The 21,026-nt window shown below is 42.6% G+C and overlaps 1 protein-coding gene across 5 annotated transcripts in view; it reads left to right on the plus strand.

The window, feature by feature from the left end:
* Positions 1–21,026, plus strand: part of ATP2B3 (ATPase plasma membrane Ca2+ transporting 3) — a 162,858-nt gene that overhangs the window by 93,038 nt on the left and 48,794 nt on the right. For all 5 annotated transcript variants that reach the window (XM_069943663.1, XM_069943659.1, XM_069943660.1 and 2 more), the window contains exons 4-7: positions 6,206–6,403; positions 14,242–14,499; positions 15,106–15,231; positions 17,264–17,389. In XM_069943663.1, the coding sequence (XP_069799764.1) occupies positions 6,206–6,403; positions 14,242–14,499; positions 15,106–15,231; positions 17,264–17,389 (708 nt within the window). The remainder of the gene's footprint in view (positions 1–6,205; positions 6,404–14,241; positions 14,500–15,105; positions 15,232–17,263; positions 17,390–21,026) is intronic.

A 21,026-nucleotide genomic window follows, 5' to 3' on the forward strand; every position in this document is an offset into this window, starting at 1 on the left:
AATAGTCAGATCGGGTTATTTACAACAAAAGCTATGGAACCCCCCCCAACCAGGTGACCCTTGGTGGTCATCCAACAACTCTTCAACTTCTTGATCTAGTAGAAGTAAAAATGACGACTCGCTCAATGGTGGTAACAATGCTGGTCAGAAGATGAAAGAACTGGACTTTACCTATCGGAGTTTCCTTTCCTGGGTCTTGTCAGTGGCTGCAGTGCTCAGATACCCCTAGGACTTACTGCAGAACCAAACTGGATACCAACTAAACAGTCACATAATTGAATACAGTGGTGCCTTGGATTACGAGCATAATTTGTACCGGGCAATCCAAATCACTCTTAAACCAAAGTAAATTTTCCCATAAGAAATCTCTGATATGCAGACGATTGGTTCCACATCCTAAAAATAATGATTTTATATTCTGAATAACATGTAGAACAGATGAAACAAACATTCAGAAACAGCTGAATATGTGATATAATAAGTTACTGTACAGTATAGCAATCAGCATGTGGTGTATAATGTATAGTGAGGGCATAAACCTGATAACACAGCCACAGTTTGTAGATACAGGATGGAACTGCAGATCCCCATAATGCAGTAGCGTAGTACAACAGGTTAGAATAGAGAAGCAGGGTTGCTGTCAGAGGTCTGTGTGGTCACATGACAGCAATGGGGAAGGGGGTGTGTTCAGCATGGACCAGTCAAGAAGTGAGAATCACAGAGCTGTGCAGGAGGACAAAGACAGAAACGTTTCTATACAGCAGTGTGAATGGCGTGAATGTGAGTGTGAGTGCAGGCACATTATGGCAGCAGTGTGTATAGCTGAGTGGGAGTGCAGGCACATTTTAGCGGCAGTGTGTATAGCTGAGTGTGAGTGCAGGCACATTATAGCAGCAGTGTGTATAGCTGAGTGTGAGTGCAGGCACATTATAGCGGCAGTGTGTATAGCTGAGTGTGAGTGCAGGCACATTATAGCAGCAGTGTGTATAGCTGAGTGTGAGTGCAGGCACATTATAGCAGCAGTGTGAATGGCTGAGTGTGAGTGCAGGCACATTATAGCAGCAGTGTGTATAGCTGAGTGTGAGTGCAGGCACATTATAGCGGCAGTGTGTATAGCTGAGTGTGAGTGCAGGCACATTATAGCAGCAGTGTGTATAGCTGAGTGTGAGTGCAGGCACATTATAGCAGCAGTATGAATGGCTGAGTGTGAGTGCAGGCACATTATAGCAGCAGTGTGTATAGCTGAGTGTGAAGACAGGCACAATATAGCAGCAGTGTGTATAGCTGAGTGTGAGTGCAGGCACATTATAGCAGCAGTGTGTATAGCTGAGTGTGAGTGCAGGCACATTATAGCGGCAGTGTGTATAGCTGAGTGTGAGTGCAGGCACATTATAGCAGCAAAGTGTATAGCTGAGTGTGAGTGCAGGCACATTATAGCAGCAGTGTGTATAGCTGAGTGTAAGTGCAGGCACATTATAACAGGAATGGAGAGGACGGAAACACAAGGGATGACAGAGACTGCAGGGAGCATGAAGGAATGAGCAGGGCTTATGTGGGCACATACATGCAACACACTCTGTCCGGGGAGAGAGGGGTTACAGCTATGGAGAGATTACCTCCACAGTCCTGTCCCCTGATGCCTGCACCAGTACCTGTACCTGTGCGGACCCCTGCAGGCTTATGTACCTGTGCGGACCCCTGCTGGCTTATAGATAAATAGATAGATAGGAGATACATAGACAGATAGGAGATAGATATGGGTGGCTTGTTTGTTCCTATATGGTGCTGTAAGTAATTATTGCAGCATATTACACTGAGGGTTTATTAACCCTACATGTCCAGCTGATATTGGATTTGGCTAATGAGTCAGGCTGCGGCCTGTGTGTAGAGGAATGGTGGCATGGAGGGATATGACAATGTCAGGCGGGGTGATTGGCAGTATGAATCACACTGAGTGGGGACGTGTCCTGTTATATAAAAGCATTGTAAATCTTCATGTCAGGAGGGCATCCGGGTCAGTGATGTTCTGTGTTATGCGGACCATCAACAACATTGCTCTAATTACAGCCTACAACTATTGAGGATAGATGGCTGCTCCTTCTCTGATGGTCAGACAGGGGGCTGTTTGTTTTATTGGTTCATATTTTGTGTCTTTGCACAGTTTCTTTTTTATTGCTGAATGTAATAAGACAGGAGAGACTAGAAACATTTCCTTATTGTCTCTTACTGACTGTGAGATATACATGTACCAGGTAACTCCTTATTGTAGGAGATAGATAGATTACAGACTGGCCCCATATCTAGAGAAACCCTGAGCCGCTACAGACTGAGCGCCCACAACCTGGCCATTGAAACCGGGCGTCACCGACAGACGTACAAGCCCAGGGAGAGCCGACTGTGCCAGCAGTGCGACCAGGAGGCCGTGGAGAATGAGGCCCACTTCCTGCTACACTGCTCCAAATACTCAGCAGTGAGGGACACTCACTATAGCAGACTCTCTGATGTCCTCCCAGGCTTCCCCACCATGGAGGAGAAAGAGAGACTGTCCATCCTGCTGGGGGAAGCAGAGACCACAGCGACCATAGTAGCACAATAGAGAGGAGCTTGATATGTCATGAACTCCAATCACCTGACCCCGGTATCCCCCCATCCCGCCACCTATAATATACCACAGACTCCTGTCCCTACCCTCTATCCCTACCCATCTTCCCTACCCATCCCCCAAAAATATCCTGTTTGCTTTGGAAATGCTAATATGTTATTTAGACCTGCCAATAAAGCTGATTTGATTTGATATTAGATAGATAGATACATAGATAATAGATAGATAGATAGATAGATAGATAGATAGATAGATAGATAGGAGATAGATAGATAGATAGATAGATAGATAGATAGATAGATAGATAGATAGATAGATATAGGATAGGAGATAGATATAGGATAGGAGATAGATATAGGACAGGAGATAGATAGGAGATAGATAGATAGATACATAGATAATAGATAGATAGATAGATACATAGATAATAGATAGATAGATAGATAGATACATAGATAATAGATAGATACATAGATAATAGATAGATACATAGATAATAGATAGATAGAAAGAAAGAAAGATACATAGATAATAGATAGATAGATATGATATAGATAGATAGATAGATAGATAGATAGATAGATAGATAGATAGATAGATAGATATGATATAGATAATAGATAGATAGATAGATAGATGATTGATAGATATTAGATAGATAGGAGATAGATAGATAGGAGATAGTTCCCCTAAAGGGAAAAAAGATAGATAGATAATAGATAGATAGATAGATAGATAGATAGATAGATAGGAGATAGATAGATAGATAGATAGATAGATAGACAGATAGGAGATAGATAGATAGATAGATAGATAGGAGATAGATAGATAGATAGATAGATAGATAGATAGATAGGAGATAGATAGGAGATAGATAGATAGATAGATAGATAGATAGATAGATAGAAGACAGATAGATAGATAGATGGATAGAAGACAGATAGATAGATAGATAGATAGATAGATAGATAGATAGATAGATAGACAGACAGACAGACAGACAGATAGATAGATAGATAGGAGATGTTTTTCTAGTGCTGGATAACCCCTTTAATATTCTTTGTAATATACTTTGGTTCCCAGTCCTGCAGTAAGAGGAGATTAAGTGTGGGTGTAGTAGTATTTCCAGAGGGACGCTTTGTGTGTGATGGTAAATGTAGGTCGTGCTTTTCCCTTTAAGTATGTCAAGAGTGTCCAGAAATAAATCTTTTAATAACAATATAAAACAAAGGTATGTTGTGTGTGGTGTTAGGCTGATGGATGACAGGATGATGTATAAGCGTGGTTTGTAGGCCGGCTATCCTCCACAGTATTGGCAGGAATTGCTTCATACTTTCCTGTATCTCATAGGGGGCACAGTAATTCTCCTTCCCACCTTCATTGTACTTCCTGATGCTGCGCTTACACGGAACGATTATCGTGCAAATTTGCACGATAACGATTGAATTTGAACGACAATCGTACGTGTAAACGCAGCGAACGATCAAACGACGAGCGAGAAATCTTTCATTTTGATCTTTCAACAACTTCTCAAATCGCCGTTGATCCTTCGCAAAAAATTCGCAGATCGTTCCGTGTGAACAGCCGTTCGCCAATTTAACCAATGTGTGAGATAGGCTTAAGCGATTGCAAAACGATCGCAAAACGAATTTTCCGTACGATGTATCGTACCGTCTAAACGCTAATCGTTATGAAAAACACATCGTTACTTCGACATCGTTAATCGTACGATCGGGCGAATTATCGTTTCGTGTAAACGTAGTATGAATCTCATTTGCTTATTCCTTTATGCTTCTGCTTCATCATCTTCTCTTTCTATATTCTCTTCTTCTCCCCCACTTCTTCGCCTTGATCTCCAGCTCTTCCTTATCCTTAGCCCCTGTCATCTCCATTCCTCCCCTGATCTCCAGTAATATGCAAAAAGCTAAAAAAAAAACGCTGATTCTGAACCTGTAATTTTTAGGTTTCTGCTCACCCCCGGTGTAAGCCGCATGCTGATGCATAGGGAGGACAACTAAGACTCCTTTGCTTGGGGCCTTACAGCGGGATAGAAACATAAAAATGACAAATGCGGAATCAGCGTCTTTTCAGCTATTTATGTATTACTGTAGTTTAGCTGGTTTCAGAGTTCACAGAGTTCTCCATCTCCTTTCTACTTTATTATTCTATTTTCTTTTTTCTTCTCATTCAAACTTTTTATGCCTCAATAAAATCTTCCAATATATATCAGCTGCTGTATGTCCCACAGGAAGTGGTGTATTCTTTCCTGTCTGACACAGTGCTCTCTGCTGCCACCTCTGTCCATGTCAGGAACTGTCCAGAGCAGAAGAGGTTTTCTATGGGGATTTGATACTGCTCTGAACCGTTCATGACATGGACAGAGGTGGCAGCAGAGAGCACTGTGTCAGACTGGAAAGAATACACCACTTCCTGCAGGACATACAGCAGCTGATAAGTACTGGAAGACCTGAGATTTCTATATAGATGCAATTTACAAATCTGTATAACTTTCTAACACCAGTTCACTCCTTTACACATCCCTCTTTCCTTTCCCGCTTTCATACTTCCTTCATCACTTCTGGCACCAGAAATTTGCAAAGAACAGATCAGGCCCTGTATTGAATCATAAGAAGCAAGTGTAGAACTGAAAACCACAAGATAAAAACTGCAACAATGTTCTGTGGATTCAAATAGTAGAATATATTTACAAGTAGGGGGTGATCTCTGTCAGATGTGATATGTAAATCCAGGGATCAGGGACCCAGACTTAGCGAATAAGAAGTCACAAAGCAAATAGAAGGCTAAGAGCCCTGTTACATGAAAAAAATGGTATATCGTTCCAGTTTAATGCGTCACTGTCGTGTGGGAAAATCTTAGACACGTCAAAAGTTTTGACAGGTCCAGTGTTCAGACCTGGACCAATCGGGAGAACGGGCCGGGAGAAGATGCGCTGCAGCACATCCTCTCCTTGCTCTGTGTAATAAAAAAGTCGGGCTCCATAGACATTATCAGCCCAATAATGTAAGTCTATGAAGCTCGACTGTTTTTCTTACACAGAGCGAGGAGAGGATGTGCTGCAGCGCATCTTCTCATGACTAGTTCCCCCGATCGGTGCGGGCCTGAACACTCAAAACTTCCATGTGTATGCAGGCACACATGGTCTCTGATCCTCACAACAACTTTGTCTATGCTCTAACTTTGTCCGCTTCTCACACCCCCATCTCCAAGGTTTCTCCTGAGCCTTCCCCCATACTCTGGGGGTCACTACTCTGACACATCTGTCTTAATTTTTTTCTCTGGAGTACCCCTTTAATAAAAGTCTTCAAAGATGTTCAGGTTCTTGTGCGGAAACATTGTAATGTGTCTCATGGACAAAACAAACCCATACAGACAGATAAACACTATGAGTCTCCAATGAGGTGTAAGTTACTACTGACATTGACTTCAATATGATCTCATTGTGCCTAGGAACTCCCCCACCATTATACCCAATGACGTGTAACTAAGTCACCTGACTTCCCGGAATTATTGTAGCTTTATTACCTTGTCCATGTATTGTAGACTCACTTGACTTATTACTCTTGTTTCCCTTTTCACTTTCAGGTTTGTCTGAGAATGTAGCAGACTTTGAGAAGAGAAGACAAATATATGGTGTGAACTTCATACCTCCCAAAAAACCCAAAACCTTCCTACAATTAGTCTGGGAAGCCCTCCAGGACGTGACTCTCATCATCTTAGAAATTGCTGCCATTGTCTCCCTGGGCCTTTCATTCTATGCACCACCAGGAGAACAGAGTGAGAGTAAGTAAACCAAGGTTTCCAATCCCTGCCTGGGTCTAGGGTAAATCTTATGCCGTTGTCTGTGTGTATACTATAGTGTCCCATCTACAACATGTATTGACTACTGGTTACCATTTTTTTCTAAGTATAAATCTACAATTAATAGCTAGCTGATCGGTGGAGGTCTGACTGCTGGGACCCCACAAATTGTGAAAATGAAATTTGTTTGTCACTTAAGTGAATAGAGCGGTGTGAATGGCGTAGCTACCATGGAAGCAGACAGAGACTGCTCACCAACACCAGCACAACCCTTAAGCTAGTACAACTCCAGATACCCAACGTGAGCTGGTGTGACTGGACCCTTCCTTGGGAATGTAGAATTTCGTCTACTATACATAGAGGGCTCCAATCTTATCATCTTCCATTGTGTTTTAGTTCCATAAGATCAGCAAGGTTCAATTAAAAGCTACCTAGGGACTCCAAAGCAAATATCAAGATGGGTCTCTTCTTATGGTGGCAAGTGTTAGGAGGGTCTGGTGTTAGTTTCTCCTTCCACACTCTTTCCATCCCCTCTGGAGAAGGAAATCCTGTGGGGGTTGGCATCCTCCTGTAAGTTAGAGCATCCTCCTGTAAGTAAGAGCATCCTCCTGTAAGTTAGAGCATTCCCCTTTAAGAACAATCATAGGACAGATTACTTTATTTTTTTTCACATAGTGGCATTCAAACATGTGAACAGGCACATTTAACTTAATAGTTGCACATCTTACTAAGGGGACCTTCACACCTTCTGTGCACTGTCCATAAATACAGACGATTGGCTTCCAGCATTATCATTCATTTGCACTGTGTCAGTACATTAGCACTTAAAGTGGACCTATCATCAGCTTCTTGTCAACTAAACTAAAGGCATGGTACAGTAGGGCTTCTTACCCTGAATTGGGAGATATAACTCTTATAATTAATCTATTGCTCAAGCGCTGAGATATAAGTTTTCTGCAAATGGGGTGATAAAGCTCACAGGGCATTTCCCCAGGCTGTAAAAGCCCAGCAATATTCACAGAGGGGCATTTACAAGCAGACATAGGGGTATTAATTAGGAGACAAGGGGCTGAATGTTACTGGAATTCTGCAGCCCTGGGGAACGTACTGGGTACATAAAACCTCTAAAGCTTATATCTTACCGCTGGAGCGGCAGATTGAAATAAGAGTTGTATGTCCTGATTCAGAGTTAGAAGCCCTATTCTACACTGCTTTTACTTCAGTCAACAAAAAATCTGCTAAAAGGTCCACCATAAAGGAGAAATCTGGCCACATGATTTTTAAAACAATTGTTTTAATTCTCGATGCTGTAAGGATTTGCCACGCTCCCTTGTCTTTAGGTATTCATGTGTGCTCCTCAAGTGCCCGCCATAGTTCCGAGCTGAAGAACATCCTGTATTATCCTGTAGACGTCTCCTTCAGGAGGCAATAAATAGCCGGAGCAGAATTTCTTACAGCTGCTATACTATAGAATGACTACTTCAACCCTGACATATCAAGCCTGCCGTACGCCACTTGTCACTTGCGAATGAAGAACAGCAGTGTTTGCACATCTCTTATTTCTCCCCTGACACAATCGTCATGTCTAAGCACATTACCACCGAGACTCTGTGCTCGCCGAGACTAAGGGTCTTTAACCTATACTACTGTTGGAGCAGTTGGGGGCGTCACATCAGAAAATGGCTGCAACCTTGTGATATAGTTTATATCTGTTGAGTGACGTCTCATTAATGAACTTAAAGGGGAAGTATCAGCAGGTTAGATGACTCTAACCTGCTGATATGTCCCTATTGCACAGGAGATGCAGAGGAGTAAGGTAAGTCTCTTACCTTCCTCCTCAGCGCCGTTCCCATGCAGTTAGTAGTTCGCTCCATGGTCCGGTAAAACGGCTAGGAGCACTGCCTACCCCAAAAGAACCGATCTATTGATTATAATAAGAGAGGGCAGGGCCGGTGTCAGCACAGGGCTTACCTTGGCAAGTGCCGGGGCCCACAACACCTTTAGGGGCCCAGTGTTCTAATGTTCAACCCGCTCACTGTAGTGCAGGGTGAGCGCTGAACATCAGACGACACAGGAGACAGAGCAGGACCTGCACAGGATCTGATCACATGACCTGAAGGTCCTCAACCTTACAGTGTAAAACCTTTTGAAATGACATTACAACATTAACCCTTTGAAGGGGTTCTGTACGGCCACCCCCTATTTCGATAAGCCACAACCTTTTGTGTTTACATTGCCCCAGAATCACAACTTTGACACATTTGGGATCAGCAACCTTAGTACATCTGGGTGAATGTTCCCTTCTGGATTCAGTAATACTATAGATGGGGCCCAATGACAAACAGGTCTCCATTCCAATCTAAGAAGAGAGAGGACATAAGACATAGTAAAGGACATGTCCAGCCTATTTTCCATTCTTCTACAAGGGTATAACGCCTCTGTATGAATGCATCCTTTCCCCATCCGCTTTACATTAGGAGCAGATAGGTTACTTTGTCTGGTCATCCTTGTGTATCTGTAAATCCTTTCTACAGCAGGTGTGATACATGGCTAGATGACCCAATATTAAGGCTAGGAGGAAATGTTCAATTACCATTAGACTCTCTTAAATCAGGTAGATAGGCCACAAGGGTGATATAAACACTGACATTCTCCACCATTACCCAGGGAGAGGACGGGATTGATATAATAATCATTACCGACCCCTCTAGAGTCCTGTTTGTCTACTGTACATTCAACATGTCCTCTTCTCAAAGTTCATTATAGTGGCCCCTTGGGCCCTCCACTAATCAGTTCCCATACCTAGTAAATACAACACTCATTGACTTGCAGGACCTAGATGGCTCTGAGCTGTCATGTATAAACACTTAGAGGCACTGTCACACAAAAAAAAATTAAAGAAATCAATAGGGGTTGTGACTGCAAGCAGTTTTGCAATCTACTCTCTAAGAGGCGTGCGCCTCTAAGTAAATTTAGATGGGGAAAAGGGCATGGGGCCTAATTTAGACCGGTGTACGCCTGTCCCCCAAAGAGTATAACTCTTGGGAGGAACATTACATGGGAAACTTATTCATTTTACTAGGCAACATGTAATGCCCAAACTCTCCTGTGGTGGTGCTGTAGGGAAATTGAGCCCTTGCCTCCAGGTTTCTGTGAATCCTGAGGGTCCTAGCAGAGGGGAGCAGCTACTTTTAGTGGAGGAGACTTCTAGAAAAAAAAAAAAAAGATTTCCTAAAGCCGATAACTCTTTAGGGAAAAAACACCTAAAGGCTTCTTTCGCTGCATAATTTCTGGTTCTTACTTTAGCCCCTATTATATGGGGCGGCGGTGTCAGTTCTGCACTATTGCTGCACTATTACACGTGTGTGTGTGTAGGGGGGGGGGGCTGCCCGGGTGATTGTTTGATCGTCCAGGCAGCCCATAGCATATCGCTGCTATATTAGTCGTTTGCCTTTCAACATGTTGAAAGACAAACAACAGCAGCGATCAGCCGACATTGTTCATGTCGGCTGATTGTTGCCTTCTATTACACAAGACCATTATTGGCCGCAACGAATACGGCCAATACAGCCGATAATCGTCTCGTGTAAAAGGTCCTTTAGGTTCTCACTTCTGGGTAAAGATGGAAAGTAACAAATGAATGCCTAGTAAAGATGAGTGAAAAAAGCTCCGGATTTGTTTGAACCCAAACTCTCCGCATTTGATTACCGGTGGCTAAAAAAGCTTAATGCGGCCCTAGGGAGTCCAGGAAAACATGGATGCAGCCTATGGCCTATGGCTGTATCCATGTTTTCCAGGACTCTCCGTCAGTATCCAAATACCGAGAGCTTGGGTTTGGATGAACACAAGCATACTCAAGGTTTGCTCATCTTTAGTGCCTAGATTTCATTTTTATCCGCCAACCAAAATATGGCTGAAATAACATTTAGCACTCTCAGATACTGTAATATTACGCCCATCCTGACCATCGCATTATTTTCCTATAACAGGACAGTAATGTACAAGTTAGGTAACAATGTATGGCAAGTAGATAGTAAGTTCACAAGACATTTAATGGGAGAGAAAATTAGGTCTGGTAGTGGCACCTACTGCCAAACAAATTGCGAACAAGTCCACTGGCCATGTATGATCATGACCTGGGCAATGAGTCCCACTAGTGGACAGGAGAAGTACTGCAACTTACAGCCAATGAATAGTGTTGAACGAACCTGTCAAAATGTTTAGGTTTGGCAACTAACCGAACCAAACGCTCAGCGTTTGATTCCTTGCGGCTGCAGAACTTAAATGCCACCTGGAAAAAAGACATGGGGAATCAAACGCAGACCATTCACATAACATTGCCAAATCCCAACATTTTCACAGGTTCACTCAACACGACCAATGAACTTACAACCATAATAAAAAAAACTAAAATGTTCCAGACACTCGTACAGCATAGAAGAGCACATGCATTTAACGTGACATTGTCCAACTCCCATTACTAAACATTATCAATGCACGGGCTATCTTATTACCATAGTAATACTCCACTTACATAGTCAATCAGACCTTCTATAACCATAACTGACCACACTTTAGGTGTGTGATATCAGCAAGACACCACCAAAGACAAATCCAGGTAAAATGGGGTAGTATGATCTGGGGACTTGGGCTACAAGTAGACCCCAGCACCACAACAATACACATAATATATTAGTAGGAGTCAATATATTCTCATTTTTCAGGGTCATCATAGTAATTCAGAAAGATGCCTTTTTTTTTGCTGGTAACAGGAACGCGTCGGGTCCTGGCATTTGGGTGCGCTTTAAAGAATAAGATGAAATAGAACAAGAAACTGCAAGCTCAGCAAGATCCGCGCTGCCTCCATAATAAAGCGTTACATTTTCATCGTCTTTTAGAACTTATTATTTTGCTTGACCTACAAACCTACATACAGTGTGCAGTGCTCCATCAATAAAACATGCACATATGCTCACGCCAACCTTCATTGTGGAATCTCCGACCTGCATTGTAGTTCCAGCGATTACCTTGTTGTGTACACAAGCCGGGCTTATGAAATGGTCGCATACAATGCAATGAATAGATTTGTGTGGTTGCCTAGGAAGTGGCACTAGTGATACGAGGTGTTGGATCTCCATGCTTCTGTGGATATCTGGTGGGGGATATAGCCAATGGCCTGGCTTGGCTTCCTTTCACCTGGGGCAAAGGATCAATTTGTGTCCTGACCTAGTATCTAAATACTCGGCCAAGGCAAAGTGGCTTAGAGGCACCCCTTCCCCAGCAGTCAGCACCTGTTGCCCCCCTTAGCAATGCCTTTGGGTAAAGCTATAGGTAGTATATATTGCTGTATATCATCCTCAACACAGTTCAGTCCAGGGCACATTCACCAGCACTATGTTATGTTCAGGCATTGCAGTGGGGAGTAGGGGCTTTGCTGTGATACACCACAAGCATAAGTTGGTAACTTAAAAATAATTTTAATTTACCTATTCATCATATAGACGGCCCATGCAATACATTTCCCTTGTAGTGGTGCAACAAGGAAACTAAATGTGTGCTTTTGGTTAACCCCCCCATAGGTTACAGCTGAGTAGGACAACCTGCGATCCGCCAATTATCAGGGGATATTTCTAATGTAGAAAGCAGACAACCCTTAGCTGGTTTGATGAATGAGAGAAGACAATTTATACATCTGGGTGAACAGGGCTTTAGTTTTCCACACCTAACTACATATAGGAAAATCTCTACAATCATTCACCTATGAAGGGATGGCCTCCAAGTTTGTTAAGTCAGCAGCTTTCTTTGCTAAAAATATGAAGCCTACATATGTACGTGGGAATGATGAACCTTAGCTACATGCCATGGTATCCACAACCTGCTCACAGTAGGACTAATAGAACCTGAACCAAAGAATTACAGCGACGTACGTGATAAGAATAAGCAGGTGAAATAACAACAAGGTCTTGAGACTTTTCATTAGTAAAGACTAGAGATAAGCACAACTCATCGAGCACACTCGAGTCCAATAATTCTGCAGTTGAATACTGGTGGCTGAAGAAGTTGGATGAAGCCCTGGAGCTCAAGTTGCCCTCATCTCTAAAAGACCACTCACTCTTGACATTGGGTGGGTCTCAAGACCAGTCAAGTATCTTCCATGCAGATCTGTTAGAAGAAGGATGCCAAGAAATCTCCTGGAGATGAGCACCCTTAGGGCCCTATTCCACCGGACGATTATCGTTCGCATAATCGTTAACGATTAACGATCTCAAACGACCGCTATTGCGAAAGACCTGAAAATGTTCACTCATTTCCATGGAACGATAATCGTTACTTATGATCGTATTTGCGATCGTTTCTTCTTTGCTATTTCTTCGCTATTGCGTTCGTATCTACTGTGAAGGATCGAACGACATCTTATTCAATGCGAGCGATATGCGAACGAGCAACGATAAAAATAGGTCCAGGTCTTATAAAGCGATCAACGATTTCTCGTTCGGTCGTTATCCGTTAACTGCATTTCAACCGAACGATTATCGTTTTGATTCGAACGATTTAACGATAATCTAAACGATAATCGTCCGGTGGAATAGGGCCCTTATTTTAGGTGAAAAGTGGGATGTTCTTAAAGAGGTGATCTACCAGAAATGGAGAGACTTCCCTGTATTTGGTTCAATAGAAGTGCAAACCATCTCCATCTCCATAGGTCCTGGCTCAAGGGACCTATTTAGGTTTAGATTAAAAAAATTTAATGGTGAGGTACTTAAAGCAAATGTACCAGGTACATCCCTTTAAGACTTTTACATCAGTAGACTGGCACCTGTGCAGGGATGCCGATGTCGCTGTAATTTTTTTTTAAACGGCGGTCTGGTTTCAGCACATGGCGACGGTCTATTCCCAGGCACCAGCCTGGCCTGAAGCACTGGAGGTGAGCTTCCTGCCCCCAGTGTGACCAAATCCCCTCCCCTCTGTGACGCAGCTCCATTGATTACAGAGGGGAGGGCAGAACGAGACACTGGGGGAGGACGGGCCCGCCTCCAATGCTTCAGGCCGGGCCGGTGGCCGGTAATAGACTGCTGCGGGAACTGGATAGCAATTAAAAAATCAGGGCCGGCACCAGTCTGTTGATGTAAAAAAACGTGATGGACCTGATGGTACATTCACTATAATTCCAACTCCTGCTAATCTGGGTGGGTCTACCGTGTTTACCAAGGACAGTAACCATCACCATGAGCAGATTTTATAAGCAACTATTGTTAAATAGGCACCAGCTCTAGAGTTGATCCAGTTGCGTTCATGGCCACATTGCCTTGGGTATACTGAATAACACTGAAGTCACCATAATTTTTTCCGATAGCATTATGGATACTTTGATACCATTTATAGGCGCAGTCATTCAGTAGTTAGCACTGTTGCCTTGACACAACAAGAGATATGAGTAGTGTTTTACGAGCTGTTCAGGTTTGGAAACATTTTCTGAACCCAACAACTCAGCATTTGACTCCCAGTGGAGAAAGATGGCGCCCTAGGGCTGCCAGGAAAACATGGATACAACCTATGGCTGTATCCATGTTTTCCTGAACTCCCTCAGGCAGCATTCAGCTTCTCCAGCAGAAGAACATTGCCGAACCCGAACAGTTTGGCAAGTTCGTTCAACACTAGATATGAGTTCAAGTCCCCAAATGGACTAAGCATGTTGGGAACACATTGAGCATGCTCCTGCCAGTACTTGGGTTACTCACTTACTCAATGATATCTTTATTACATGAATGGAGTATACATACCGTATGTTTGTTTATGCATATTTTCTTTGTCTCTATTAGACTGTGGAAATGTGCAAACTGGAGGCCATGATGAAGGAGAGTCAGAAGCCGGGTGGATAGAGGGTGCCGCCATATTGTTATCTGTTATATGCGTGGTGTGGGTGACGGCCTTCAATGACTGGAGTAAGGAGAAGCAGTTCCGGGGACTGCAGAGCCGCATAGAACAAGAACAAAGATTCTCCGTCATCAGAAATGGAAGTGTTATTCAGATTCCTGTGGCTGAGCTCATTGTGGGAGACATCGCCCAGATCAAATACGGTGATTATATCCTACACGGACAGCTTACCCCATGTATTACAATAGCCTGTTAGCCCATTTTCTCTTAGGCTGGGTTTACACTACGTTTTTGCAATCTTTTTTTTTTTTTTTTTCATTTGTTTTTTGCAAAACAATTGTGTGCATCCGTTTTTCATTGACTTCCATTATAAAAAAAAGTATCAAAATGGATGTTTTTTTTTTAACGTACACAAAAACGTTTTTCTGTCTGTCAAAAAAAAATCGATCCGTTTTTTTTTTTTATAATGGAAGTCAATGGAAAAACGGGTCAAAACAGATGCACACAATTGCATCCGTTTTTTTCATCAGTTTTTTATCTTTTTTTTTGCAAAAAAAAAAAGAATAAAGAAAACAGAAAGCAAAAACGTAGTGTGAACCCAGCCTCACCTTGCACTTAGTGTGAAAGTTTTCCGACACGTTTCCAGCAACTTTGTCATTGTCATAATTCCAGGGAAGCATTTTGCCCTCTGCTACATGGCGCTCTCCCGCAGTAGTGACTCACACATGTCTACAGGTCATCGCTGTGAATGCTATTAATATTGCAGCAGATGAACTTCATTCATTTTTTAATAATTTTTGATGTTGCAGGCGACCTGCTGCCCGCAGATGGAGTTCTGATCCAGGGAAATGATCTGAAAATTGACGAAAGCTCGTTGACTGGAGAATCAGACCATGTGCGCAAGTCTGTAGAGAAAGACCCAATGCTGCTTTCTGGTGAGGACGGATATAATAAGTACCAAGAATATTCCCACATTTGTAATGTTTATCATGGAAATTATTAGATTCATGCTAGAAAATCTTTCCCTTTTTTTTTAAATTCTACCTGGACTTGTATGAATAAATTGACAAGTTGAAGTTACCATTCTGTTTGTCAAAGGGGTGTGTCCTTACACTGCATAATCAGCACTAATAGAAAACTGTCAGACGATGTAGGGTCACACCCCAAATTAGTAACACCCAGTTACCAATTTCTTAAAAAATGTTAAAGGGGTACTCCAACGAAAAATATTTACTGTCAAATTCACTGCTGTCAGAAAGTTATACAGATTTGTAATTTACTTCTATTTAAATGTCTCAAATTTTCCAATATTTACCAGCTGCTGTATGTTCTGCAGGAAGTGGTGTATTCGCTTTAATCCGACACAGTGCTCTCTGCTGCCATCTTTCCCCGTGACAGAAACTGTTCACAGCAGCAGCAAATCCCCATGGAAAACCTCTCCTGCTCTGGACAGTTCCTGACATGGACAGAGATGGCAGCACTGTGTCAGACTGGGAGGGATACACCAGACTGGAAAGAATACACTACTTCCTTTAGAACATACAGCAGCTGATAAGTACTAGATGACTTTAGATTGTTAAATAGAAGAAATTTACAAATCTGTGTAACTTTGTTACATCAGTTGATTTGAAAGAAAATAATTTTGCCGGAGTACCGCTTCAATGTCTGTAAGGGAAATCATTTTATTTTTTTTCTATAATATTTTTCTTAACAATTTAGTAATGTGCTGTTATTCTACTTGGAATTGTATGAAAAAATTGACAAACTGGGTGTCACCATTCTGTTTGTCAAAGGGGTGTGTCCCCACACTGTCTGGCAGATATTGGCCATTGTCAGACTATCTAGAAAGAATAACAAAAGAATGGTTCAATACACAATTCTAAGAAAATATATTGTAAAGTTGTTATTGAATAAAAAGAGTACTTAGAAGATTGTTTACTAGTGTTGAGTGAGCATGCTCAGTTGAGCATAGTGCTTGATCAAATGTCAGGGTGCTTGATCAAGCTCCACTTTGTGATAGCCATACACTTCCAATAAGTGACAGATAAACTATCGTTCCACTGTCACTTATATCTCCCTCTTGCCACAGTAACCTATTCAATTTTTTAGTTAAAATTTTTCTATATTTTGGGACGAAATATACAAAAATTAGCTGGGATCCCTCTGCTCTGCCCAGCAAGTGGGACCTGGTTAAATGTTTAAGTCTCCAAATGATTTCAATGGGGTTCATTAGGGGGTCAAGCTGTGGTTTGCCCCATTCCCTATGCTACTGGGATATATAAAGCTTAGTAGGACTCATCTCGCCAAAGGTAAAGGTTGACAAAAGAATGGGTTTTGGGGACCTGACAACCCTAATCTTAGTAGATGGAAGGGACACTTAAATGTGCACTTGTCTGGAGACCAATATAGCCTTTATTACTATGCGGGGGGTTAGGAGTTAATTTTGCAAAAGAAAATATCCTCCTCAATGTTCTTCCATTGTCGGAGTGACAATTCACATTTTTTAATAGAATTGTATAATTATCGAGTAAACATGGTGGATGTACTGCACAGGTGACCCAAGGATAAGCTACTCTGTCAATAGACAAATTACGGTTTTGGAGCCGGATGGCAGTGCTTGATCCTGGCCGCTAGCGTTCCTTATTCAATAAGCCTGAATGGGTTATTAACATTGCACGAACCAAGGTTTAATTTTATGGACAATGGCAACAGATAGACCAAGACAGCAGGTGGACACAGCAGGAACCTCCACAACTGGCTCCTGTTCTCCTCTTTCTTCCTCCCGTATAACAGCCCTGGCATATTAAGCGCGATTCTACTGCAGACACTTTGGCAAAGCTCGTAATGTGATCTGTGCTGTAATTCGGAACATCAAGACCTTGCTTGAACCAAGCAGGAGGAGGACGGGGATGAAGCTCTGTCCCCGCTGTCTCGCTGAGGTACTCATCATGAGTCATGTGTTGGCAGGTACCCATGTCATGGAGGGGTCTGGCAGGATGGTGGTGACAGCTGTTGGTGTAAACTCTCAGACCGGAATCATTTTCACCTTGCTCGGAGCTGGTGGAGAAGAGGAAGAGAAGAAAGACAAGAAAGGTAAATGTCACAATCTGCTTTACCATCTTAGCTATCATATATCCGTGTAGAAATTAAGACGTTGGCATTTCCATGCTTCAGCGCTGGCCTGGGCTTCTAGTGCTAGAGGAAGTCTATGTGCACGTAGTAGCTATCACAGCAGACATGTAGCTGAGTTGCTTCATTGGACATTGAATGCGTGAGACCGGAAACCGTGAAATGAAGTATTGCTGATTGTAATGAAACATTTAGCCAGTTTGCTTTTAAGAGGAACATCACACGGTTGTAAAAGCGAAGGTTATATTCCCTAGAGTGGTCTCCAACCTGTTGCCTTGCAGTTGCGAAACTTGCTTGGAGTTGTAATTCGTTGGTTGGAGATCATTATTGAGGAATATCTGTGCATACCCATATTGGCGGTGGCCATATTGGTGGTGCCCATATTGATGGTGGCCGTTCTTGTAGTACCAATACTCATTCAATAATTCACTGTAAGGATGCCTTCATTTACTAGTGCCAACACGATAGTCTGATGACTGGACACGTGTGTTTTATCATAGTCATCTGGTTCATACTAACTATGGAAGCTTCGGAGAGAGCCATACATCTAGTGGCCATCATCTAAAAGTATCTTTCAGTTTGCTAACAGATTGATTCTGTGGTCAGGGATATTGAGAAACTAGTATAAGCTGCAGAACAGGACACTGCTAAATACCAGGTAGATATACAGATTTGAGATGACTGCAACCTGAGAACGCTTGAGTCCTTCTGAACCCCCTCAGCATTTGATTACCGGTGGCTGAAGAAGTTGGATGTAGCCCCAAGACTGCCTGTAAAACATGGATACAGCTATGGACTTTATCCATGTTTTCCAGACCCCCTAGGATGGCTTCCAACTTTTTCAGCCAACTTTTCCAACTTAATCAAATGACGAGACTTTCGGTTTCAGACAACCTAGAGCATGCTCGAGTTGCGCTCTTCTCTAATAGATATAAATGTAGATATAGACATGAGGTGCAGAGGGTTAGGACCATAATACCCTCGAAATTACTCTAGAAGAGAAAACCCAGCAGTGTAGAGGCTGTATTCACCAAAGCATGTGGTGCATCAGCTCAAGACAGGATGTACAGAGAGGCCTTTAATGTATTACTCTGGGCAGGAACCCAAAAGTTATCGATTGAACGTAGCCTTGATTTCCTGCCCAACAAGTCTAGAAAGTAGCTTAGCACTGGAGGCCATCCCTTTATTTGCAGTTTGGGTATCTTGGGGCCATCAACAGCTTTATTTAAACAAATCAGAATTTGGCAACCTTGACCAGTGCCATAAGGGTATTCTTTCCTTTAATCTCACACGTTAGCCACCACATCCACCCAAAGGTGCCCGTACACCTTAGATTAAAGACAGTCAAACCCACCGACACCATCAAATTGGGACGTAACTGGGGTGAAAGGTCAGATGTGTTGAATTTTTGCTGCCTGACCCTTTTGTTCTGGGAGGCATAAACCAGCACCAGAGCAACCCTAGCTGCTGCCTACCCCTTCCCATAGAGAATATATTAACATTCAGCCGCACTGAATGTTTATGTGTATGGGGAGGTCGGGAGTGATAACGGTCAGTCAAACAAATGTTATGACTACTAAAAGCTGTCCACAGATCAACGGACAGCTATCTCGCCCAGTCTCTCCATATATATAGACGTTAAGTGCATCTGCAAGTTCATGTGTTCCTAAAAGGAGGCATAAGCCGCAGCCAGGCAGCTCCGGTGATGATTTATCTCTTGGAGAACACAATGGTTGAGTGGTTGAGCCTCACAAAGAGCACAGGCCCTACATGTATAAAGGTCCCAGGGTCAGGAACAGGACCTCACAGGGTCCCTTAAGAAACAAGATATGACCCTGAACAATCGGCATTTGAATCCCGCTGCCTGAAGAAGGTGGATGCCATAGGCTGTGTCCATGTTTTTCAGCCAGCAGGATTCAAATGCAGATTGTTCAGGATTGTGTGATCCCAAACTTTTGGCAAGTTTGCTCAACTCTATAATATGACTATTGCACAAAGGTCTGAACAGACTACATTCTATCATCTCTCTATGAGCGGTACCTGTCATATGTTATCTAACCAGGTTGCACCCTCTGAGCAATCTACATGACTGCATTTCTTGCTTTCAAGGATTTGGTTAACGTCCATAACCCTGTATCCAAATACAATAAAGGAGATTGGCTCTTTGGGTAACCTCCTGGCACCCAGCACTTCTAAATACTTTGTCTTCTAGATGTAACAGGACCCAATAGTGGGTATTTATTCTTACATGGGTAAAGGAAGACTATGAAACCACTTCTTGCAAGTCTAAAGTAATCTAGAAGACATTCTATGTCTGGCCATAGAGATAGGATAGCTTTGGAAAAAAATCAGCTTTTTACCCCTACTTTACCATAATTAGCGTGCATGCTTCTTTAAATGTAGAGAAGGCGACAGCACATTTATCTCCCAGAAGGACAAAAGGATGGACATGTTGGATTTCAGCCTTGCTTCTCCCAAAATTGAGGAAGACAGATAAAATGGGAAGGTAGATCTGAGCCAATAGTCACAGATTGTGATTTGTTCATTGTTTATGTTGAGACAACATGTTGTGTGACTTTGCTGTAATATTGTGTGTTTCTTGGATTTTTGTTTAGAAAGAATGAAAGTTTTCATCAACGATTTCCCATATTTCTGTTTTCACTTTCACTTGAAATCTATTTACATGATCCATGCAAAATTGGTCAGTGGGGTAGCGCTGTACCCCATAGCGGTACCTATAACCCCAACATAACTATACCATCACCCAAACTTACTAAAAATATCTGATTGTTAGATGGTGCAAACTAAGACCAGTCAGTCTTCCCAGATTGGCTCAGGCTGTGTGATATACCCGCCAAAGTCTTAGTTTCTTAGGTTTATTTACAATACTGAATCTGCCCTAATGAAAAAAGTCAAAATTGATTGGATTATTGCTTTTATAAGATCCCAGTGCTTGTGTAGGCAGTGGCACAGAGTGCGTTGGCAGGTGCTGGGGCTACGCAAAGTATTATGGGGCTAGAGTTTAAAAAATACATTTCTACCTCCATACCAGGGTGACATAATACTACTGCATTAACTAAAACCAGCATACTGTTACTAAAACCCCCCAGTGACCCTGGGTATGTAGGTCATCCCCTATCGATTAGGTAAATGATCCTAGTAGCTAAATATTCACATTAGGTAGACGCCCCAGTAGTAAGATAATCCCCCTCCCCCAATTAGGTTAATGAATGCCTTCAGTAGGGAGGTATCCCCTCCCAGTAGGTAGATAACCCTCCCCCAGTAATCCCCACATTAGACAGTAGACCCTAGTAGGCAGATAAACTCATCCCAGTAGGTAGGTAATCCTGTATTAGGTAGAAGTCCCCAGTAGGTAATCCCCCCCCCTCATTTAGGTTGCTGCTCCCAGTAGATAACCTCCCCTATTATAGATTCCATCAGTAGGTAGATACTTTTCCCCACTAGGTAGATGCCCCCAGTACATAGTTAATTCCCCATTAAGTAGTTGCCCCTAGTAGCTAGATAATTCCTCTTTAGGAAGAAACCCCCTATAGGTAAGTAATCTACCCTCAATTAGTCCCCAGTAGGTACATAATCCCCC

Source organism: Dendropsophus ebraccatus, chromosome 10 (genome assembly GCF_027789765.1).
Source record: "Dendropsophus ebraccatus isolate aDenEbr1 chromosome 10, aDenEbr1.pat, whole genome shotgun sequence".
Lineage (NCBI taxonomy): Eukaryota > Metazoa > Chordata > Amphibia > Anura > Hylidae > Dendropsophus > Dendropsophus ebraccatus.